The sequence below is a fragment of the Phoxinus phoxinus genome (assembly GCF_949152265.1).
Source record: "Phoxinus phoxinus genome assembly, chromosome: 6".
NCBI lineage: Eukaryota > Metazoa > Chordata > Actinopteri > Cypriniformes > Leuciscidae > Phoxinus > Phoxinus phoxinus.
The window spans coordinates 33,739,477-33,764,023 of record NC_136881.1 but is presented as its reverse complement, the minus strand read 5'-3'; the positions used below and the strand labels follow the sequence as shown (position 1 = coordinate 33,764,023).

General features: G+C 37.8%; 1 protein-coding gene across 9 annotated transcripts; it reads left to right on the top strand.

Moving 5' to 3' along the window:
- Positions 1–2,623: 2,623 nt before the first annotated feature.
- agpat3 (1-acylglycerol-3-phosphate O-acyltransferase 3) lies at positions 2,624–24,033 on the top strand. 9 transcript variants are annotated; one of them, XM_079616876.1, is made up of 11 exons: positions 2,897–3,102; positions 6,950–6,986; positions 12,705–12,763; positions 13,025–13,263; positions 14,710–14,879; positions 16,079–16,240; positions 17,331–17,484; positions 18,843–18,945; positions 19,566–19,641; positions 19,725–19,923; positions 21,723–24,033. In XM_079616876.1, exons 4-11 carry the CDS (start codon positions 13,086–13,088, stop codon positions 21,812–21,814), a joined length of 1,134 nt encoding a protein of 377 aa, XP_079473002.1. In that variant the 5' UTR covers positions 2,897–3,102; positions 6,950–6,986; positions 12,705–12,763; positions 13,025–13,085; the 3' UTR covers positions 21,815–24,033. The 9 variants fall into 9 exon arrangements, with proteins under 9 accessions (XP_079472998.1, XP_079473004.1, XP_079473002.1 ...); XM_079616872.1 differs by lacking the exon at positions 6,950–6,986 and having other exon boundaries at positions 2,624–3,102; XM_079616878.1 differs by lacking the exon at positions 6,950–6,986 and having other exon boundaries at positions 2,839–3,102; positions 13,028–13,263.
- Positions 24,034–24,547: the final 514 nt, after the last annotated feature.

Here is a 24,547-nt window from a genome sequence, read left to right as displayed (position 1 = left end):
CCTGCCCCCCATGCCAGAGGTGTTGTTTCGAATCCTTCTCGGAGCGATGCGAGTAGAACCTGAGGGGTTACATTTGGTGCCGTGACCCGGATGCGAGTGAGGTTTAGGGTGGTGAGTGTAACAGAGGCCTGCTTGTAAGAGCTGTGCGAGTAAACCTCAATCCCCTGATCTCAAGAGGTGCATTAGCGACTGCGGTCTTTAGCGTCTTTATTTGCATGCCTGCTTCCCATGCCGGGAATGCCGTTTCGACTCGCGCTCGGAGCAGTGCGAGTAGGATTGGTTACATTAGCATTCGCGAAAGTGCAACTAAACAGGTTTAGTTAAGGGCAAAATGGCTACTTCTGCTTGAAGATGCCTTGGTGAGCAGTCGATCTTATCTTCTGCTGAAAAACATGCATGTTAACAATATTTAAAGATGTCAATGATGTGCTTACAATGAGAGCCTGCTTGTGTTTACTGTTAATGGAACAACGAGTGTGTTCTGATATAAGAAAACCTGTCGGAACCTCATGAAGACTAAAAAGAAAAAGAAAAAAATGGGTAGCCAAATATTTTGACTGTTATAGCAGTGATGTCTAGTACATTCCCTGAGGGAACTGTGGTGAAGAACTTTTGAGACGAACTACATTTTTGTTTGTTCTGTAATGTTTGTAAATTGTATATCGGTCTGTGGAAATTATGTGTTGTCTATTGTAAGACTGTGGATCAAAGATGACCAAATGACGCTGAGCTCCTTCTAGTGGACGGAGCTTATATCGTCTGGGGAAAAAACTATTCCACTACCATTATTTAGACTATAAGCAAAATGATCTTTAGTATGTAGGTCCCTTATTGCCGTTCTTTTTTAATCTGATGAGTGTAAACAATGTCCTGACTCCATATGATACGGTTATATATTGCTTGGACCTATACCTCATCATGTATATGTCATTTCCTGTTGCACTGAGTTTTGTATGATTAGCTGCCTTCCATCACAAGGCATTGAATGCCTTACAACATGTACAAACGCATTTCAGGCCTGCTAGTGCTCATCTGTTCTTCACGTTAGTTGCTGCTTCCGTAGCTCTGACTCTTGAAGTGAGTGTAGGATTTATATTGATAGTTTTTTTAAATGTCATTTTTGTTGAATTTCACTTCCACACAGACAGAATATTTCCAGAGGCTGTTTGTGATGTAGGATGAAACATCTCTAGAAAATGATGGAATTCGACAGAAATGATTCATTAAGTATTGGAAATCATTTCATTTGTAAAATGAGTGTTTAAAACCACTGTGCTTGCTGTAATGTACTCTTGTCCTCAACAGTTCTGTTTGATAGAAGATGCTACGGCAAGAGTACATGAGAATACACTTGAAAATGTGCCCTTCTCACAGAACGCCAAATATGAATTTCAGTGACATCATAATGGGCAGTATGACATGTTGCCAGGGCAACAATTGGATGCACCATTCTACTTCTCTGTAAATATGTCTGTCTCTCTTAACAGTTCTAATAGTGACATGTCAGTGCTTCACGATTCATTTCGATTCCCTTTCTGTTGACATGGTTGGTAGAGAAAAAAAAAAGTTTTTGTTCTTTCTTTAGTTTTCCGTTCTGAATGGGGTCAGAAAAGACAATAAAAATAAATGTTTGGTAAAGTTTTTAGTGCTTTGTTTTCAAATTCTGAATATTTTATAATATGTAACAATAAAGATTGTAGTGTACAAATCCACATTTATAATGTATGTATGTTATAATGCAATAAAGAAAAACAAAGTATTATATTAAATGTTGTCTATGTGTGTGTCTATGTCTTTCCACCATCTGCGTCAGGTTAAGGCTGCTCTGAGAAATGTCTGCTCACAATTCGGTGTAAAGACACAATGCATCATAAAAGCCATACTAAAATTTTGCAGCTCTTCAAACTTTTTTGTTGTCATAATGAGTGTATATTTCATTTTCATTACTATATATTCACAATTTCATGATCAGAAATTAACAATTTCCCCGCTCTGATGCTGCTTTGGTTCTGTCTAAATATAATATGCATCAGTGCAGCCTTAAACTTGGTTGTTGTCATCATGACAGTGTATATTACATTTTCATGTGTATATATTCACTATTTCATGATTAGAAATGAATAATTTTGCCGCTCTAATGGTGCTTTGGTTTTATATAAATGAAATGCAGCATCAGTGCAGCAAACTTTTTTGTTGTCATAATGAGTATATATTTAATTTTCATGTGTGTATATATATATATTCATAATTTCATGATTAGAAATTAATCATTTTACAGCTCTGATGCTGCTTTGGTTCTAAATAAATGAAATGCAGCATCGTGCAGCCTCAAACTTGGTTGTTGTCATAACAGTGTATATTTCATTTCCATGTGTATATATTCACAATTTCATGATTAGAAATTAATTTTGAAGCTCTAAAGCTGCTTAGGTTCTGTCTAAATGAAATAAGCTCTAAAACTTTGTTGTTGTCATAAAAGCAGCTTATATATATATATATATATATATATATATATATATATATATATATATATATATATATATATATATAAATGTCAATTATTTTTTCATTCGTATATATTCACAATTTCATGATTAAATTTCGAAATATATTTCCTGCTATTGAATCTCTGCGACCTGCGTAAATGCATATGCAGCCTCTGTGTGCAGTAAACGTACCTTTTTTTGTCCATGCAGGAAATATATGCAACTTCTAGTCGCCTTTGCAGTTTAAAGTCAATTTAAGGAAGACTAATTAAACGTCTAAAACACTTACAAATGTATTTAATTCTCCAGAATTGACTTTATTGATAAGGTCAGCGTCTTACAGCAGCCTGCTGAGGATGAGAGAGAGGAGTGGTGGAACTACAAAGCGCCATTGTTTCCAGTCGAAAAGCAGAGTAATCGGACAGGAAGTCCCATGGCTAGATGCAATGTGTAGAGTGTTGTGCGTGGATGGATAACGACACACGGACACAAAGAGTAGCGATCATCTGAGCAGTGCACCAGAAGCGAAGACACCAGTTTCTGACAGCACTATCGCATCGCATTAAGCGGAAGAGCACGAATCCTCCACGCAGATCCACTGATGACATTTAAGCAGGTAATGCACGCGCATGATGATGATGACTGATCTCTAAACCCGATTAATAACCACCCTGACACTGCTGTTATTGATGTTGACAGGCGGATGCATGCGTCCGCTTATTTTGTTATTTTGCATTTGTATTGCAAATGCATTTTTGACATTAGATATGTGTGCGCGTGCGAGCGCTCGAGGTGCTCCCTGTGCTGCAGTGGCCAGTTTATAGCAAGAGCGTGTTTATTAAGCTCCCTGCTTAGTAACCAATGCAAGGCAGTTTGACAGCGCAGGGAACACCCGTTTAAGACAAGCATCTTTGTCCATTTGCATTAGAGGGCATCTATCTTGTTCATTCAGCAATGATTTGCATTTGAATAGCTTTAGATTCGTTGAAGATAAGTGGTGTTTATGACTCGGTTGCCGTGTGTCATTCTCTTGAATGCCCCGACCTGCGTGCACGTCATTGTCGTGCGATTATCGGGGTTACTAGAGTTCAGATGCAATGCTGGGCTTTTGCCTTCAGTTTAGTTGCTGACTGGCTTTTACTAATGCACAGTAATTACCATTAGTCATGTTTTTATATCATTCTGGGAGTATTTTATTGGTGGTGGATAATATTGTCTGTAATATCTAAAGGCTTTTTTTTTTTTTTTTTACATTCAGAACCCGTTTAAAAATGTATATCAGAATTGCCTTGACGAGTGCTGCGCGATTCAGGATAAATAATCTTTATTTCATATTTTTTCTTTTCTTTTTTCAAATGAAGATCACGATTCTGAACAGACCACTAAACAAAATAACAAGTAATTTACCAGAATATTAACTGCTCCAGTATATATTTAAATAGTTTAATTAATTTTAATGTTATTTATTTATTTTAATCGGTTTGTATGTATGATTAAATTACACGCTCATTGTTTCATTACTGGATGAATCAGCTTTTTTTAAATGAATCTCTAAAATTATTAATTGACAAATACATTTTTAACGTCACTTGTCGCCACCTACTGGTGTAACGATGTAATTGATACAATCGTTACTTGAAGTGTCAAGTTACTTTCAAGGGGTGATTTTACTCTATGTTGGTCTCTGCCGTAGACGTCAGTGTTTATATCTGAACTATAAACTTTTATCCTAGTTCTACTGTGATCAATTAAATATTTGTAACAGAAAAAATACTGTGTGATTGAAAATATTTGTGAATCTGTTTCATACCTAGCCTAACTGCTCTCTCTGTCTCAGCGGCAGCACCAACACAGTTATATTTCTGTGTAAATTTGTCAAAGATTTAATGGGACACAGGAGAATGGTCTTGTAGGAATAAGATCGCGTGGTTATCTGAATGAAGATCGCGATCTTTAACTGATTAATTGTGCAGCTCTAGTTAACGGTTCTCAATCATGAATTACCGCAGTGACATTTAACAGGGAACGTTCTCTCAGAACTGTGGCTAATGTTTGGCAAGGTTCTCTCAAATGTTCTAAACAAACGGTATTCCAGTAACATTAAAGTCGTTTCACGATACAGGACTTTTAACAGGATAAAAGTCCTGGATATAGGATATTTAACTTGCTAAATAATATCTTTCGAGCACCGGCGTCTCATCGTCGCTTCTCCCAGATTGTTGGCAATTCAAACATAGCAATCATCACTCACGTGTACGAGCACTAATTTACTTCGCATTTGGCGGGAGATTTCCACTGTCGGCAAGTGGAAAATCAGAGCTAAAATCTTGTAGTGTGTGGGAGGCATTACGAAACGGGTTGGTTCCAGTGAATCAAAAAAACATATTAATCACCCAGAGCATGTTCTTGAATTATTTACTGAATCGCACATTAATTCTTTTATTATGTCTAATTTGAAATTAAATCGTTACTGTTATTTTGAAATTCTTGTGTCACTGACTTCTAGTATTTCACAATTGACAATTGTTTAAAATTTGACAAAAAAATTGTTAATGGAATATTTATATTATATCTATATTTTACTGAGTGTAATTAATTTATACTAAAGTCTTAATCTAGACCTGTCGTTCTTTGCCAGCCGTATATAACATGCACAATATTTTCGAATCCATGACCAGCACTTTTGCCATCCCTTGATGAGCTTGTGACATTTCTTTAATTTCGTGGTAAAGTGGGTAAACGCATCATTGTTTGCACTTTGCATTCATGTACTCTGTAATATTCATGTTTGTCTGTAATATTGCTGCTGCGTGAGATCCTGCAGCAATAATCACTCCAAAGCTGTGGCGCCAGTAATGAATTGGCTCTGAGATGTAATCGAATCAATTATGCATGATGCTTTTGATTAGGTTCAGTTAGAAGTGTACATGTATAAAGTTGTTTCAAATAATATATCATGTTTGTTTGTTTTTTTACAACATTTTGTTTGTTTCAGAACAATGTAACATATTTTTAAATAGAATATATATATTCATTATTCTTTTGTCCCAATGGGTGTATCCATGACACTGCTTTGTTACTGCGTTTTAACCTTACCTTTAATCCGATACAGCTTGTTAATTAAACCTAACACTATTACTTTGCACCTGAGGTAGATAACAGCGACCTCATCCACCGTCTTGATTGGGGGCATGTATTCACATTGTTGTTGGGAAACTTCGTTTATCTCGATTAGAATGTGGGTCAGAGGTTTTTAGCAGCGAAGCCTTGACATTATCCTCTTAACAGCTCTCTGCTTCCTTTGGACAGAAAACAGAGCGTATTTATCTTCTTGCTCGTGAAAAGGCCCTGAATGACATCTATTATAATGGCTTTGATTTTGTTTGTTTCAGCCACGGGAGTTTGTTTGTGATGTCCGCTCGTCTGTTTCAGGCTAGTCAAGTCTGGGAGGTTTTAGATACAAAGGAAGTAGTATTTTAGTGCGCTATCAGTTGATGTCATCTAACACTGTAAGTGGATCAGTGGTGAAAATAATTTGAATGCTAATGCCAGTTTTACTTCAGTTGTGTGTTCAATGAAAGATTCTTTGCAAAAGTCTATATCTCACCACAGCAACCCAACTGAAAGAGTTTCATCCAAAGTTTCATCCAAATCAGGGCCTGGTTTTCGGTGCGGGATTGCGCACGATTCTACTCTTTCTCGCAAGGTTGAAGCGCTTAATGTGAGAAATTCACACAAATATTAATTCAATATAGCAGTGTGGGTTGAATGAGTCAAATTAACTGCAATTTCACAAACAGCACAAGAATCAGCGACACTGCGTCCTGCACTGTTTTCAGTTTCCTTATTTGTTATTTGAAATTCAATTCAATGATTGCAATCAAACTTCCTTGTGCCATTGTATGTCGGGTAAGCACAAACTAGCATCCAAATTGAATGCTTTTGCATTTCAGTAAAAGAAATGGCTTCCTAACAGTATAATTATGATTAATGATTCAGCACATAACTGAATAATTGTCATGAAGAAAAAGGAGCATAAAAGTGTATTCTTCGAAGGGATTCTGTGAATCTACTTAAACTATCTATTTTAGAAACACAAATACTTTGAGTGAGCAAACATTTAGGTGAGATAATTGTAATTTAACCTCCCCCATAAGAATCACCTAAGGGGAGGATTTTTCTAAATGAATTTCAGGCCCTGCGAATGTTGTTGAATTGCTGCTGCATTGTTCACAATGTTGGACAGGCCAGTGCTAAGGTTGTTAAAGGGACAGTTCACCCCAAAACATTTTATTAAACCGTTCCAAACCTGTATGAGTTTCTTTCTTCTATTGAACACAAAAGAGTGACGGTAGCCATTGACTATTATTGCAGGAAAAAATACAATGGAAGTAAGACAATGGCTACCGACAACTGTCTGATAAACCATTATTCTTTAAAATATATTTTTATGTGTTCAACAGAAGAAAGAAACTCATCCAGGTTTGGAACAACTTGAGGGTGAGTAAGTGATGACAATTTCAATTTTTGGGTGAACTATCCCTTTAATGTGCTGTGAGTTGAGGTTGGGAAGGAAGGGAGAGCTGGATTGTGCAGTACAGAACAAGTCCAAACACATTTGTTTTTTTTGTTTTTTTGCTGTTTGCTACATAAAAGTGGTCTGTTCTAGCATTCTTGCGTGACTAAGAATTAAATGTATGTACAGAAGAAACTTTCTCAGCCTCATAAAGTTTGGGAAAATGCAAGATATTTTTTTTACTCTGTAATGTTGATAGTTATTATGATAGTCTTAGTTTGTCCAATACTGAAATCATTTTAGAAACTGTTTATTGCTCAATCAAGAATGTGTGCCTAATATTTTTAAAAAAAAAAAAAACTATATTTTACTATGGCAAATGGCTCTATAACTTTTTGGCTATTTAATGGTTTGAGAATATGTAAATAATTAAAACCTTTAGAATGGGACCGTGCATTATTAAATTGTGTCCTTAATTGGGTTCATAATAATATCTCCGTAATGTCTTCTTTGAAACAACACAATGGTGAGTAAATAATAGGTCAACTATCCCTTTTAGTAAAAAAGTGTCACCGCTTACCCTGCTCACCCCTGCTATTTCACCAGTTGTTTAAATCATTATTAGAAGTGTTTGTTTGCTTTTGTTTGCATGTGTAAGACCGATAAGATTATAGATTTAGACATCTTGACCTCAGTTGCAGTCCAGTAAGCTGCTTTGGTGCGATATGGCTCATATAGGTTTTATGCTACAAAGTCTGTAAAAGATGTCGAAGAAGGCACTTTAGCACCGGCTGTGCACAGGATGTTGCACACTAAAGAATGCATGGACTGAACTCTCTGCCAAGGTTTTCTCATTGATTACAGTACAGCAACAAAAGACCAACTCACAACACACAAACTTATGACAAAACATAATTACCACCATTTTCACATTTTGATCCATTGCTTCCCAAAAAAGGCCAATGCCTTCATTTATCTTTCTGGCTTTCTCTAGTAAGTACGACTCTTTTTCTCCTTTCTGTCCTCATATTTCCCAGGTGGTCATCGCATCAGAAAGGTGACTTATTCTTTGTTCTCTTTTCCCCCTGTTTACGGATGGAGGAGCACTGAGGTATTTCACCGAGACCAAGCCAAGGTCTTTCTTATAAGAAACCTCCACAAGTTCTTGGATGCAGTTATGCTGACCTTTCTGAAATTGGAAGAATTGAGGAATCTGAGTTTAATGCAGGTTTACAGGGTTCACCGGGATAGTATAATCAAAGACGGACGGACACAAAGATAAAAGCAGACAGAGGAAATAATGAGATAAAGCAAGCAAGAGAAACAGAACGTATAAAAAAGGAAGCACCCAGGGCTCTGTTGCGTGATGTGTAGGCCTGTGGCGCATTGTGTTGTCCGTTTCTGCCAGTAATGCAGAATGCCAGTATGGCTTTGAGCCACAACCTGCCTGATCATCTTTGTCACCATCTCATCTAAACTGGACTCAGGGTCTGGTCAACCTTGGATACCAAGAGCAAGTTCACAGATGTACAGTAGGCCAAGTAGAAGCTTACCCACCATGATATAACACCCACCACAAGACACCAGAACCACTACCAAAGCGTATCATGCCTCCTTGTACAAGCTCATTTAAATGCCGAAGGTTGGGCTTGTCCCTAAAGGCTCCTCCTGGTGGCTCACCACTGTCCTGTCCCACTTAGCTCAATCCCGTCCATCCCATTCTCGCTTGAGGTTGATGTAAATGCGATGTGACATATCCAGGGTGCTGGTCCAGAGTGCTAATCATTGGTAATCTAATCCAGAGGAGATTAGACGAGAGGAGGGAACACAGGATGCTGAGAACGGCTCTCTTTGGCTTAACAGAAGGCGGCCGCTATGTCCACGCTATGCTGTAAGATTGTCGCGTCTTGCTAAGGATTCGTTAACTACAACTGTGTTTGGAGTTTGGGATTGCAGTTGGTAACATCCAGTTGGAGTTCAGCATTGGAACGGAAGACTTTGTCACTTTTTTTCCGTGTGGTTTTGAGTGGCGCCGCCTTGTTTATGGGATCTAGTTTTGTTCCTGCTTGCATCATCATAAAAGTGATTGTCCTTCTGCGGGATTAGCATTAGCATGTGGCTGTAGCCACAGTGAAACCGATTCTTGCGCCTCGTTCAACTTTTTTTTATTTCTGGGGCTAATATTTCCAGGAGCACTTTCTGCAGTTTCACTGACCTGTCTCCAAGCTTGTCGAGAACAGAACTGTCGGTCCGTTTTTGAACAAAACCAGAGGAGGTCATTTCATAATTTACCTGCTTTGAAGGTCCCATCACCAAAAGTGGAGATGCTGAACCAGGGGGCTGTGATGATATTCACAGGGGTCTGTGGGGCGTTAGTGGTCATGGCAGTGGCCTACTACGCCTACTGGTGAGTCCGGCTAATAGTTATCCACCTGCTGCTTATGTAAAGGGTTATTGGATTGAGCACAGGGAAAGGTCAAGTAAGATACTCTTCGCCTAAGTCTTTAATTTGTTAGTTTGTAGTTACTTGCATGCCTGTCATATTTGACATCATTTCACTCACTATGATGACCACCTGTTGCTCAGTTGTATCTAGAACGACTGAAAGGTCACGTGGAGTTTTATTCTTTGTATCTTTATATTCTTTGTTTATATGACTTTAAAGCTTGCAAATTTTGGCAGATTGCAAATGTTGTTAAATGTATCTGAAAATTGGGCCACTGTGGAAGTTTATTTGACATCTAAAGGCTGAAGTACAAACTTACTTCTTATTGTGTATATTTTGAGGCAGTGTTGCTCTGTGCGTTATGTTCTCGGTTTTTCTTTTGCACCCCGTAAGCTTTTAAGCTTTGTAACCTTCTTTTTAGAGGCACATTTTTGGGCATCTTGGAAAAAGATGGCCCCAGGCTGTCTAGTGAAGCAGGCCAGACAGCTGTTTCCTCCAAAGCTGGTTGATCCCTCCATCTCTAATCCCTCCTCCCTATCTCCTTTTATATTGCTGTGTAGTCCTCTTGCTACAAAGTGAATGAGGAACCAGATATAAATCACGATGCATCTAGTTTATTTTAGTTAAGTGGTATCTTTACAGTAATAACAAAAAATGTAAGATCAATATTTTACCCAAAAATTTTCCCATTTATGTTCTTTCTTCCAAAGAACACAGAAGGAGATGTTTGGCAGAATGTTAATGCTGCTTTTTTTCAGTAAAATTGTGAAATATATATCTTGGAATAGGAGCTGTTAAACAAAGAAGCACCTTTTGATACACATGTTGGTTTTAACCAGGGTTTAGCCTGGTTGCAAAAGACTCTAAAATTGTGTAATTCACACTTTGTTTCACCAAATAGTTGTCTCGAAATATCTTTCTTCATCCAAGGGAACTAATTCCCTTGGTGCAGTAGCACACTCAGTGTGGCTGTCGTCTGTAGTGTTAATGATTTCAGTTGGTGGAGAAAGCGGTGTTTCTTGTTGGCTGAGCCAGTGCTCTGCTCCGACAAGTTGATCAGGTGATCCCTCAGATAGCGCGGACACACTCCCCCTCACACACCTAGTGCAACTCATTAACTCGCATGAGGGGTTTTGGGATTCAGAGCACTCTGCCGTTCCCTTGTTCTCAAACACACACACACACACACACATTTTGGTGAGATTCCAAAGTTTGCTTCAAGTTCGTGCAGTGGTGGCCAGGAGGACAGAGTTCAACTCTTTCCTTTCCCACCCTCTCTCTTTTTTCGTCTTTCAGTCAGTCTCTCTGTCCATACTAGAGTCACAGTTAACTTAGCACACTGCCAGTGGATCTTCATCTGAGGTTAGTGCGGTTTGTGTTCTGTTCGTCTTGGTTTATATGCTGGTAGAGGAACCAAAGCATTTTTGTCGGTTTAAACTTTTACTCGCTGGTCTCTTTCTGCCCTCATGTTGTAACATGATTGTTTTGTTTGTTTGAAATGGCAACACATAGATTTGGCAGATTTACTAGCTAAATGCTAATTCACTTTGACTCGATGACAGCTTAGAGATATTAGCTGGATTTATTACATTTTCTGAAGACATTCTGAGCTACTTGCCTGTGCAAAACTTGACAAAATACTAAGGTATTTTGGGTGGTTGCCTGGGGCATTGCTATATGGTTCTTGTCTTAATTTTTTCTTCGGTACTATAAAGGTACAGAATGGAGGTAGATTATAAATAACCCAACCACTTCCCCCATGTTTTACTTGCTAATGTATCAGATGTTTTTGCTGCTGTCATATGCTTTTTTATTATTATTAATGTTTGCACAAAGATACCATTTATTGCATTTTTGTTCGGGTCAGGCAGAAATGTGCAAAATTCGAATATATAACAGTGAAAAGTACATTCTGGCTACAAAATGCTTCAGATGGATATATTTTTTTTTTATCATTGTAAGGCATCATTCAAACTAAATCTTATGACTCCAAATCCACCATAACCTTTTTGCTTGCTACTCGCTCACAACAGGGGTTTTATTTTACACACACAAAAACACCATCGAACAGACTGTGCTTGTCAGATAATGTTGGACTGAAAGTATGGGCCATCGGGCAAAACCAATGTAATTTCATCATAACAGTATTGCACTTTGTAATGATATTAGTTATTGTAGTAGGATGGTTGACTGAACTGAACTTTGTTATCGGAGCAGACACAGATAACACTTTATTTTAGTGTCCTAGTTGTTACACATAGTTATTGTAGTAACTATAAATGATGCATAATTACATGCAACTAACCATAAACCAACCCCTATTCCTAACCCTGACCCTATAGTAAGTAGATGTAGTTAATTATCATTACTCAGTATTTAAATGTATATGTACTATGTTGTAACACAGACATCTTAAAAGAAAGTGTAACCCAGTCCCAGACACATAAGCCTACTAACAGAGAAAAAGTATAGTATTAATGGGTCAGACGGGCCACCGGCAGGTTAGCGAGACGGACAGTTCAAGTAGTTTGGGAACTTCATCCAGAGTATCAGATGAACGAGCTGAGCGACTGGTTTTCTGCATTAAGCTACAATCCTCTCTTTTCATTTGGTTAAGCAGTGCTTTAAAAGATTATTTGGGCAAATAAATTTGCTGAAACGCTTATTTTGTTGGAAGTATTTGATATTAATCCGTTGCTTTCTCTTGCAGTTGTTGTCTTGTTATCGGATTAAGCAGTGCTGGAATATAAAGCTTGATAAGCTTTCAAAATCAATTTGAAAGTGGAGACCTTTAGATCCAGTTCTAGTGTTTGTGAGAGGGAGATTTAGTACGTGACAAATCATGTTGAGATGCTGTCGTGTTATAAAAGAGCGAGAGATAAAGTTGGGGGGGGAAAGGAGCCGCAAAAACGAGGCAGTGTCAATGCGAGAGAGAGCGAGAAATTGGGAAAGAGAGAGAAATTGGAGGAGGTAACTGGAGCTCCTCCAATTGGGTGAGAGGGTGTGTGTTTGCGTGGGGCATGTGTAGTGCAGCTGTATGTGCGCACTGTGCTTCTGCATGTGGAATTTTTGGTGCCTAAGGGTCTGTGGTCATGAACTCTCGCCTACTTTACGCTGGATCTTCGTATATATCGGGACAGGATGTGGAAGTAAAAATACACAGGACTAAATGTGATATTGGTGACGGTTGTATGTACTCACGTCGACTGGGGCTGTCATGAAATCTCTAAATGCGCTCTGTCTCCTTCTCTCTCAGGTCGGTGGTACTAAGTGAAGGGCCGTGTAAAAGAGGGTTGTAGAGAAGAACCCACTGTGGTGAGTTAAACATCCGTTCACAATATTGACTCGTATAACTGAGATGATTAAATGTATTATTAAACATGAACACGAGAGAGTACCTGGATTGACTGGTACATGAGTTTATTTGTAATGCAAATGCTTGTAATGTGCTAATATGCATGCAGTTGTTCATAACCGCATGATTGTGAGTGTGATTTTTGATATTATGTTAATATTTTGTGCATTACTGTGTCTGCTGCTTAATGATCTAAGTAAGTTTGATTTGTTCTCTTTCAGCAGTGTGTGTGTGTGTGTGTGAGTGAGTGATTGAGCGTGTGTGTGGAAGGGGCTCTCAGTCATGGGTGTGGTGGCGTGGCTGAAGAGCCTGTTCGTACTGCAGCTCTTGATTGGCTTCGTGTTCGTTGTGAGCGGCCTCATTATCAACTTCACGCAGCTCTGCACCTGTGTGCTGTGGCCCTTCGACAAACAGCTGTACCGCAAGATCAACACCAGACTCTCCTACTCGCTATGGAGCCGTGAGTTGGTTTTGTCGCTTCACACATTTTGCATGTGTTTTTACAGACGTGTGTGAATGAGAAGTTATAGTTGCTTTTAAAGGCATTTATTCCAAATCTAGTATATATAGTATATTAATAATTAGCACTTAATGCGTTTTCTTTCCATTGTTTAAAAAAACAAAAAACATTTGTCATATCACTTTAGTGTTATGCTAAGAAATGTAATGTTGCATTCATTTATTTATTTGCTTTCATGAGTTGTGCAGTGCAGGTTACAGGAGAAGGAGCTAACAACATCATTCTTATGCAAAATTATGTGGCGTTATGGTGTTTGTTCGACACTTCAAACGCACAGACTTTTGTACATTTTGCAGGACTGGTTTTGCATGTTACATGTATGATCAGTGTTTCGGTAATACATTTAAAGGAACACTCCACTTTTTTTGGAAATACGCTAATTTTCCAACTCCCCTAGAGTTAAACAGTTGAGTTTTACCGAGGAACTGTGCTGCCGTACCAGCAGGCGCAATGATATTACGCAGCGCCTGAAAATAGTCACTAGCTCGGTAACTTCCAAAGTGACCGGCACTAAGTTTGTAATATCATTGCGCTGCTGGTACGTCAGCACAGCTCCTTGATTATAACGCAGGAATGGAAGTATAGTTCTAGTCATATTGGCCTAGAAAATCTCAACTTTTCATTTTCTGTCGGTCTTAGTACACAACGTAACTACAGAAGACTCAAGTTTTAAATAGGAAAAATATCGAAACTCTTTGGTCTTTTTCTTGAGAGAGATGCTAACGGTCTAATCAGATTCAATAATCTATGCTAAAAGTGCTAACGCCAGACCCAGAGATTGACTGAATGGATTATAAAACGGTAAAACACGTTAGGATGAAAACAAGTAGGTCTTTAAAAAAAAAAAATAATAATAATTCTAATTGGTGATTTAAATTCCTGTCCATTTATTTTTGTTTAATAGGTAAAAGTTTTAACGTTTATTGCTCAAATAAAACCACACCGATCAGCATTTTAAACGTTTAGATGTCCCAAGTTTTCCAGCACTCAATTCAAATGTATTTGCATTTACATTTACGTTTATTCATTTAGCAGACGCTTTTTATCCGGAGCAGCTTACAAATGAGAATTATATAACCCGAAGCAATTGATCCAAAGGAGGCAACAATTTGCATGCTGCTTTTTACGATATAGATCATTCTAATTCATCTAGCATCATTACATGTGTCGAATAATGACACTTTTGTTTTGTCTTCTGTAGAGCTGCTTATAGCTGAATTGAACTGAATCAACTGAACTGACATTTTTAGAGCTGCTTTACAGCAGAACTTGAATTTGTCTCCTGTTTGATGAAGCTTGCATCATTTATTCTGTTATTTTTCCTGTTTATATCTGTAAAGCTATTTTGACAACGGGGACGTGACTTTTATTCTACTTTCCTAACAGAGTTGGTGATGTTGTTGGAGTGGTGGTCTGGCACAGATTGCACTCTGTACACCGATCAGGCCACAGTGGATAAGTTTGGTAAAGAGCACGTCATCATCATCCTCAACCACAACTATGAGATTGATTTATTGTGTGGCTGGACCATTTGTGAGAGATACGGCGTACTGGGGGTGAGTCTCGACGAGCGGTGAAGACAGCAAGATGAAGGGTGGTGTTAGCTTTGAGGTGTAATAGTCGTGTAGACCTTTCGACTTCAAATGCATCCCAACTGAAGTGCAACCTCATAATGTGTGAGAAAATTGTGCTCATGATGCGCAAAGTTTTCCACACACGACACTTTAATTTGGATGTTATAATGTGGCTGAGATACTCCTATTAGTAAATAAAGCTTTAAATAAAAATTCAAAAAAACTCAAAAATGTTCATAGTTCATTGAAACTAGTATTGGGTTTCACAATGCATCGTAATATATTTTGTAATGAAATTTTGGCTGAAAATGTATTCATGAAAGAGCATAATTATGCTAAATGCAGTACAAGAGACATCTCTTATGTAGGGGTTTGGCCTGTGATGGCTATTAAACGATAACTCTAACTATATTAACATGCAATACCATAGATGAGAAAGACTTTACTAAAATGCAGTTAAAAAATAAAAACTTATGAGACAAAATATTTACAGACTGCGGTACAAGCCTCTACTACGAGCTTTATTGCTTGCGGTTGCCAAATGTCTCAAGATTAAATCCCTCCAATCCAAACTTTTCCTTTAAAAAGGATAAAAAAAAATGTAACCATGCGCACTTGCAGTCTAATAAATGCACTTGCGCAACTTCTGTGTGACGATACAAAGTCTTTTATGCTGTTGTGCGAAAGTGGAATAATCAATTTAACCAATATGCAGCATGATGAAACTGTGACTACGTTTTCATTGACTGAAACTAGACTAAAATGCCCAGGCATTTAGTTGACTAAAACTTGACTAAACAAAAACATGACAATGTTGACTAAATATGATGAAAAGTACATTTGACACAGGACTAAGACTAAATTCAAAAAGAGCTGACAAAATGAACACTATTGCCCGTGCAACTTTTCTAATATTCATATAAGTTTTTTTATAAAAAGATAAAATAAATAAATATACAACTTATTTATTTCAATTAATTAAAATGTTTTTAAATAGTTTTAGCTTTAACACTGCTTTGTTCTATATTTAGTAATCTTATGCTAAATCCCAAGAGATTAATTTGTTGGATGTTGGATTTAGTTGTTTTGATTGAGTGTGTGATTTGAATTTTTCCTCTATCCTCTCTGAATCCTTTTTTTGCATTTTCTATCCGCCCTTTATTTTCATATTTCGTATCCAGAGTTCTAAGGTTCTGGCTAAACACGAACTGCTGAAAGTGCCTCTGGTTGGCTGGACGTGGTACTTCCTGGAAATAGTTTTCTGTAAGCGGAAGTGGGAGGAGGACAGGGAAACTGTCTTCAGTGGGCTGAACCGTCTCCGAGATTACCCAGAATACATGTGGGTGAGTACACTGACCGTTCTGGATGCTCTAATGACCTGATAATCAAGCAGAGCTTTGACAAGTCACTAAAGTGATGTGTTCAGAGTATTTGCTTATTTGTTTATCACATTTGAAGCTAACCAAATCTCACTCACTCACAATTTTTTAATGTTTCAGAACAATTGAATACCCTTGATAGGCATATTTTAGGTAACCTGCGCTTTAGACTTATTGTTTTTCTTTGTTTTTTGGGGTGGTTGAATTTTTGGTTATCCTTTTTACGGTTTCCTTTAAACCATGCAATGTTGCAGTTTCTAATAAAATTACTTGACAAACCCAATTCACATTTGGAGCTTAGTGTTACTTTAGCTCAGTAAAGGTGCATTGACACATTTAACCAAGGCTCAGAGATTGCAGATAAATAACAGAAAGCGCAAAGAAGCGTGAATGCAAAGTAAAACTTTTCCCCTTACTCCATTCATAAGAAAAAGTTTCTCTCTTTTAAAGGTATATTATAATTATAAAACCTAATTAGAGGCACATGGCCATGTCTTAATTCTTCATTTATGATTCCTGGCATTCGTGTTTGGATTATGTAGTTTAGTGGGTTTATGTACACACGTTGACGTGATTGGTTACAAGCTAGTTTGTGACGTCAGAAACACCAGCGATTTCAAACCGTGTTTTTGAGACTGTCTTTGGATCACTGCAGTTTTAAGGAGAAAATACTCAGCAATGGTGTTGACTCGTGAATTTGCACATGGTTCGTCTTAAAGCATATTAAAAACACCACATAGACATATAAACAACATTAAAAGCTTGATTTACACCACAGGGGGGCTTTAAACATTTACCTATTTAAATCCAAACAGCAAATTTTTCTATGGCTGGGCAGTGTATGTTTGAGTAATACGTCAGTGTTACTCGGTGTATCTCCAGCGGTGAGGTCACTTATGACGTGTGGTACGATTGGAAGTTTCCGTTGGCCGAGATTACGAAGTGATAGGATTACTCTGTTTAACACTGACCTAAGGGTAACAATCCTCTGGTGTGTGTGCGTGCGTGTGTGGGTTGTGGTGTGTGTGTGTTGTGGTGTGTGTGTGTTTGGCAGTTCCTGCTGTACTGTGAAGGAACAAGGTTTACAGAAAAGAAGCATCAGATAAGCATGCAGGTGGCTGAGAGTAAGGGTCTTCCGAAACTGAAGTACCACCTGCTGCCCCGCACCAAAGGATTCACCACTACACTGCAATGCCTGAAGGGAACAGGTCAGACGAACGCTTCCACACACTCCATCACTGTCATAGAGATACTGTTTACACAGAGCTACTATGCGTTACCCTGTTAAAAGAGTTCATTGCTTCCTGGGTGAGCGATGGGCACCAGGACATGAGTTAAGAAAATCCAAGTGTCCCTAAAGTGTCCCAACTGAGAATGCTCTAAACCACAAATGTGCTCAACAAATGTGTTTTCTGGATTTTCTCCACCCTGGTGTCTAATACTAATGTTCAAGTACCAAGTATTCCTAGAATGTACATGTTCCCAGAAAGCTCTTTGACATGTTGCCATTAGAGAATTCCACCTCGGTGATCGAGAGACTCTTGTGTCTGTCACATGCGTTCTAAATATAGGCTGTGAGTGTAGACTATATTTTTAGCTGTACACTGCCGTTCAAAGGTTGCTCACTAAGGCTGCATTTATTTCATAAAACATTCAGGAAAAATTTAATGATTTTTCTGCATCATTACTCCAGTCTTCAGTGTCACATGATCCTTCAGAAATAATTGAAAAACATTTTTGTATTATTATTATTATCAATGTTGAAAACAGCTGCTTAATATTTTTGTCAAAACCTTGATACACTTTTGATCAATTTATTTAATGCATCCTTGCTGAATAGAAATCTTAATAAAAATAATTATAATCTTACTGACCACCAACTATTGAACGTTGTGTAAATAAGAAACTTAAATTATTAGGGTCCAGTATTATTTTGTCAAAAGTGTGTCCTCTTTAGGTATGAAGCAATGTCATGTCATCACTACACGTCATAATATGATGCTTATTACAATTATTTATGTTTGATGCATGTGCGATATTGGGATTTTGTTCCATGATGCATTCTAATTCTTCAGTAATTACTTTTATTTGTCGTCATTTGCAAATTGGTTGTTTCAATATTGTTCTTGTTCTAATGAGTTGACTGAAATGGATTTGTGAGCTTGTTTTGAATGCTGATGATGCATCATGAATGTGCAGCCACGCTTGCACTGGTTTTCATACCAATTATACTCTCTTGAGCTTCTTCCCCTCTTATCCTGCCATGAATACTACGCAGTGCTCTCAATCTTTAATTACATTAGAAACGTTATTTACTTTAAAGGAGTTGCTAAAAATTTGCCATTCATTGCTCATCTTCATATCCAAACCTGTATAACTGGTTTCCTCTGTGGAACACCAAAGATGATATTTTTGAAGAATGCTGGTAACCGAACAGTTTTGGTCACCATTGACTTCCATTGTATGAACAAAAACACATGAGAATGAGTGAATAATGACAGAATTTTCATTTTTGTTCAAAAATTCCATTACATCACATCTAAATGTATTTGTCCTGTTTCAACAGTAAAAGCTGTGTACGATGTCACGCTGAACTTCAAAGACAAGCAGAACCCAACCCTGCTGGGAATTGTTAGCGGGAAGAAATACAAAGCAGACCTGAGCGTCAGGTGAGTTTTAATTGGGTATAATACATTCGCTTCTTTACTTGCATAATCTGAGATTTTAACTGAGGGTGGATAAATCAAGATAAATGACTGTGAGTCTAAGATTTTCATTCTCAAAGTTTGGATTGTTTTTTATCTTACTGCTGCTGGCCTGAGATCTCCTTAAATATTTGGATAAAGGTTGTAACTAAGAGGATCTGCACCTTGTTATTAAAGGGATAGTTCACCTAAAAATTAAAATTCTGTCATCATTTACTCACCCTCAAGTTGTTTCAAACCTGTATGAATTTCTTTCTTCTCCTGAGCACAAAATAATATATTTTGAAGAATGTTGGTAACCATACAGATGATTTACCGCATTGACTTCCATAGTGTTGTTTTTCCTACTATGGAAGTCAATGGGGTCCACCAACTGTTTGGTTACCGACATTCTTCAAAATATCTTCTTTTGAGTTCAACAGAAGAAAGATTTAAAACAACTTGAGGGTGAGTAAATATTGACAGAATTTTCATTTTGAAGTGAACTATTCCTTTAACCGGGTTGTTCTGCATGTGGTTACAGCGCCCTCTATTGGTGTGTTTTATGTGCTGCTGTGACCGCTCACTGTTCTTTCTATCCGCAGGCGCTTCCCTGTGGAGGAGATTCCTGATGATGAAAAGGAGTGTGCTAATTGGTTACACAAGCTCTATCAAGAGAAGGTATGAAGCGAAGTCTTTAAAACCATAGCTCAAAATATATCGTTTTATATGAACATGCTTGAAACATAACCCTCTCCTTCAAGGATGCGTTACAAGAGCACTATGAGAAGGAGGGCAGTTACCCCGGTCCCACCATCATACCCAAACGTCGGATTTGGACTCTGCTGAACTTCCTGTTCTGGGCTACTCTCCTGCTTTCTCCGCTTATTAACTTTGCCTGGGATGTCTTTGTCAGCGGCTCTCCCCTCCTCATCATTGGCTTCATGATCTTCCTCATTGTCGGTCAGTTGTTTTCTTAATGGGATATCGGAGTTGTTTTAAAATGTTGTAGCTTATTTATAATATCCCCATGAAATAAAAATGATAGTTTACATGGGCTCTTAATCCATATCTGATAGCTTAGAGATCTGTGTGCTGGTGTACACTTAGATGACAAATGAGCTTTCAGTGCTAATTCATATTTAAACTAAACTATCTGCTGATTTTGTTTAAAGTAGTGATGCACCAAAATAATGTTTTACCAAAAACAGTGAAATTATTAATTTAGCTGAACACCAAAACCGAAAATGAAGTTTGGGTAATTATTAACTATAATTTGGTTATTATTTGGTTAACTCGTCATGCTGTTCAGGTTGTCATGTTCTCAGTTGAGACATGTAAATCAGTCGTAGTGTATATACTACGTTACACTGGCGGGTTTTTTATGTTTTTGAAAAAAGTATCTTATGTTCATCAAGGCAGCATTTATTTGATGAATATTGTGAAAGATTATTACAATTTAAAATAAGTGTTTTCTATTTGAATATGTGTTAAAATGTAATTTATTCCTGTGATGGCAAAGCTGAATTTTCAACCTTATTACTCCAGTCTTCAGATTCACATGATCCTTCAGAAATCAGTCTAATATTCTCTACATTATAAATATGCCTTTGTCTAGCAAAAATCCAGATTTATCTGTTTGTCCTCATTTATTCTGATTATTATAATATTTTTTTTATATTTTCTTTATTCCCACTCATTTATTGTTTACCGTAGTTTAGGGTCCAATTCTTACTATGAACTAGTTGCTTATTAGAATGCATATTACTAGGATATTGCCTGTTTATTAGTACTTATGAAGCACATATTGATGCCTTATTCTGCTTGACTACAGGTGAAACTCGAAAAATTTGAATATGCACAAGTTATAATTTTGATGATTATGGCTTACAGCTTATGAAAAACCCAAATTCAAAATCTCAGAAAATTAGAATATTACATGAAATCAGTATAAAAAAGGATTTTAAATACAGAAATGTCGGCCCTCTGAAAAGTATAATCATGCATATGTACTCCGTACTTGGTTTGGGCCCCTTATGCATGAATTACTGCCTCAATGCGGCGAAATAAATGAACTTTTGCACTATATTCACATTTTTTGAGTTTCATCTGTATATTCTACATCCCTTAATCCTACCCAATACCCAATCTTAACAACTACCTTACTAACTAATAATAAGCAGTAGGAGTTTATTGATGCAAAAGTCGTTGTTAATAGTTAGTTAATATTGAGAGTTGGGACCTAATCTAAAGTGTGACCAACTATTTTTGTTCACATCCTTTTACTTGGTGAAAAGAAATAGAAATGTAGTGTGTAAACTTTCTTTTTATGACCCAGGTAGATCGTACTGAAGACGTTGTGAGTTGGTAATATGATGGTAATGAGATTACGGAGATACAATGTTGTAGTTACATCTTCAATTAGCAAGTCATGAAATTACCAAAAAGTACCAATATATTACGCAGGCCTAACTGGTACATCGTGTGTTAGCTGGGAAGGATTCGCATGCAGGTATGAATGTTAAGTAAAGTGGCATGGTACTTGTGTGCGTGTGAACCATTTTTGAGAAATATATCAGCTTGGTTCAAATTCCTAAAAATTTGGGTTGCGGATTAATGACCATGGGAAAATGTGAGTCCCATGGCCAAACCATTTGAGATCCACAGCGGTATGGCATCAGTTAATGAGTTCTGGATGAGAGATAAGAGTGAGAAGTACACTAGTTAATTCTTTATCCCTGTCACTGTTTCTCTCTTCGCAGCTTCTGTAGCAGTTCGCCGGCTCATCGGAGTAACCGAAGTAAACAAGACCGGATCCAGCTACGGCAACGTAGAGGCCAAGAAGGAGAACTAAACATTTTCATCGTGTCAACACCATGTGGCCACTGTAACGCTCACCCTACGGTCCAGCCTCAGGCACAGAGCTGCCCTGTGTGCAGTTATCCTTCTTTTTACAAAAAAAAATCTAATAAAAAAGAAAAAAAATGAATGAAATATTAAAAATCTCTTCAATGCAGCATTGGGAGGTATATAGGGATATAACTATAGATATAACTTAAACACGCTAGTCTAAAAACATTATGATAATTTTTATGAACCAACTAAATGGGAAATAGAGGAGAAGAAATGCTCAACAGCTGCGGATCGATGCCGATATGCTTGTCTCCTCCGGCGGAGAAAGATGAGATGACCTAGACTAGAGAGACCAACCGCTGATTCTAGTCACCCTATCAGTGACTTTTACCTCCTGTTTAGCCCCGCCCATTTTCCCCAAACAAGCCCACTTGCTGTCCTAGTTCCCTATTAATATTTATCACCTCCGGAAGTGCTTTGTAACACTTCCTTCTCTGCATCTACACTATCAGCACCTCCATATCAGTAGCCGTTTCTTCACAACGTTTCTCTTTGGATCTTCACATGAGGAGTCACTCGAACTGATTTTCTATGCTCAGAATTTCACGTTACGGGCCGGCAGTGCATGCTGCAGTTGAAGAAGACAAACAGCCCAGCCAATCAGAGACGAGATGGTCATGTCACAGTCCCTAACTAACAAATGAACTGCTGTGGATCTTTGCCGGGTCTATTGCAGCTGGAGTGACATTGGTGGACAACTGTTATATGACCAACTTGACGTTAATAGAAATGTATTGAGCAGGGTTTCTAAGGAAAAGTATGTCTTCTGTAACTTTACCTTTTCACAATGGTGTCTTATCCCACTCCATCACCATTGCATTACTGGGTATACTGAATAAGCAATACATGTTTTCTACCAATGTACTCCTATATACCTAGAGCAGGGGTATCCAGGCTCAGTCCAGGAGGGTTGCTGTCCTGCAGGCTTTAGCTTCAACTAGCTGGACCCTGCAGGACAGTGGCCCTCCAGGAGCAGGGTTGGACAGCCCTGACCTAGGGCACCTCTTTAGTCAATTTGAATTTCCAAATAATTAAAGGCCCGTGGACTGAGATTATTTTGCCCACCATCTCTAGTCATGTGTAACTAATGAAATATAGGGGTTAAAGAGTGAGATACTGAGAGTAGCTGAATGACCAAGAAGAAAACGATCAGTTCTGTCAATAAACAAAGATTGTGAAACCTGTTTAGTGTGATCTAATGACACTAATGGTTTGTAAATAAACTTTAGAAGTTTCTTCTTGACCCAAACCCATCTCATTTAGATCCACTCCCTCTCCCCTCCCTTCCCTTCAATGTGCAACTTTCATGGCGCAACAGGAAATGACCCATGCAAGCCTTAACGGAACAGAACAGTGCAGCTTCTGTGTGCTTGGACAGTCCCGTGTGGTTGTGAGTCTCACATATTGTGCAGGTTTGCTGGTCCTCAAATCATCCTTCACTGTGAGATGCACAACATTCATGTAGGGATTTGAAGATGTGGAATTCATAAGATCTGTGGAAGATCTGCGTGACACAAGTGTAGCAGATGTGGTTTATAATTTCGGTCAAAGACCAAAGTTCATGAAACTAAAATATGGATGTACCAGGTTTAGTTTTTACCTGGTTGAAGGAATAGCGAGTTTACGTGTTTTTTTTATTTTCACCAGTTATTGCTGAGAGACTGAATTTATTAATTTGACTGAAAGCAGTGATTGCCACAGCTGAGTTTAGAACGTTTTTAGGAGATGATGCTTTTCATGTATCTGATTGGTTTGCGTAAAAAAAAAAAAACATGTATTAAATGGTTGACATTTCAGAGTAAGCTTGCTGATCTGAGATCAGTGATTATAGTTAAGACCACTACGGACAGGGTAGGACTCTGAGCCATGATCAGTTCCTGTGCTCTAATGCTGTTAATGAATGTGTTACCTGATCTGAGGCCAGAATTACCTCTGCTTGTAATAAATGTTGCTACTATATACTGCAGTGTCGGACTGACGAGATTGAGTTTGTAAAGTACAGACTAAATGGCCAGCTGCTAAACAATATAGAGAGTGTTTCTGACTTGCATTTAAGTTAAATCCCTTCTCGAAAAAGGCTGAGTAGAACTAGAATTTTAGTCTGTTAAAATCACCAACTTTTTTGTATTTTCTTCCAGATTAATTAAAGCATTCACTGTATGATTGGAACTGGATTTGTTTCATTTCATACTATGAATAACCAGGTAGTCTATAGGAATATAATATAATGAAAGATGCATTAACTGATTACACCTTGTAAAAAAAAAATAGAACTGGAAAAAAAGTCTTGGTTCGCTTATCGATTACTGGAATATGTCTCTGCAGAAGTATAAATAAACCAACAATCAACATTTTTGACACGCTTGACTGCATGTTATGAAATCTTTTGATCCAAAAGCTTATGCTTCAATGCCTAAAATAAGTTTTGTAGACAATTTAATTAGTGTGTTATTTCAAATGTGTAATGACATGAAATGTGTATAGTAGTAATAAAGAGTGTGTCCACATGTTTGACCCTTTAGTGCCTGGAAAAAAATGCTGATTAGGGACTTTCATTTCAGACGAAGTCTTAGATTTACGTTTTTGTTGTGAAATGCAAGCACTCCGTCTGTTTAGACATCGTCAGCTGTGATCTCTTCCTCCAAACGCGTGACTTTGGTTGCATCAAGTCATG

What these genes read in the sequence shown, in the direction of transcription:
- agpat3 (XM_079616872.1), top strand. Translation starts at nt 13,086, where the DNA reads ATGGGTGTGGTGGCGTGGCTGAAGAGCCTGTTCGTACTGCAGCTCTTG. An exon ending in ATTACCCAGAATACATGTGG is followed by an intron (nt 16,241 to 17,330) that starts GTGAGTACACTG and finishes TGTGTTTGGCAG; the next exon opens with TTCCTGCTGTACTGTGAAGG. An exon ending in CATGATCTTCCTCATTGTCG is followed by an intron (nt 19,924 to 21,722) that starts GTCAGTTGTTTT and finishes CTCTCTTCGCAG; the next exon opens with CTTCTGTAGCAGTTCGCCGG.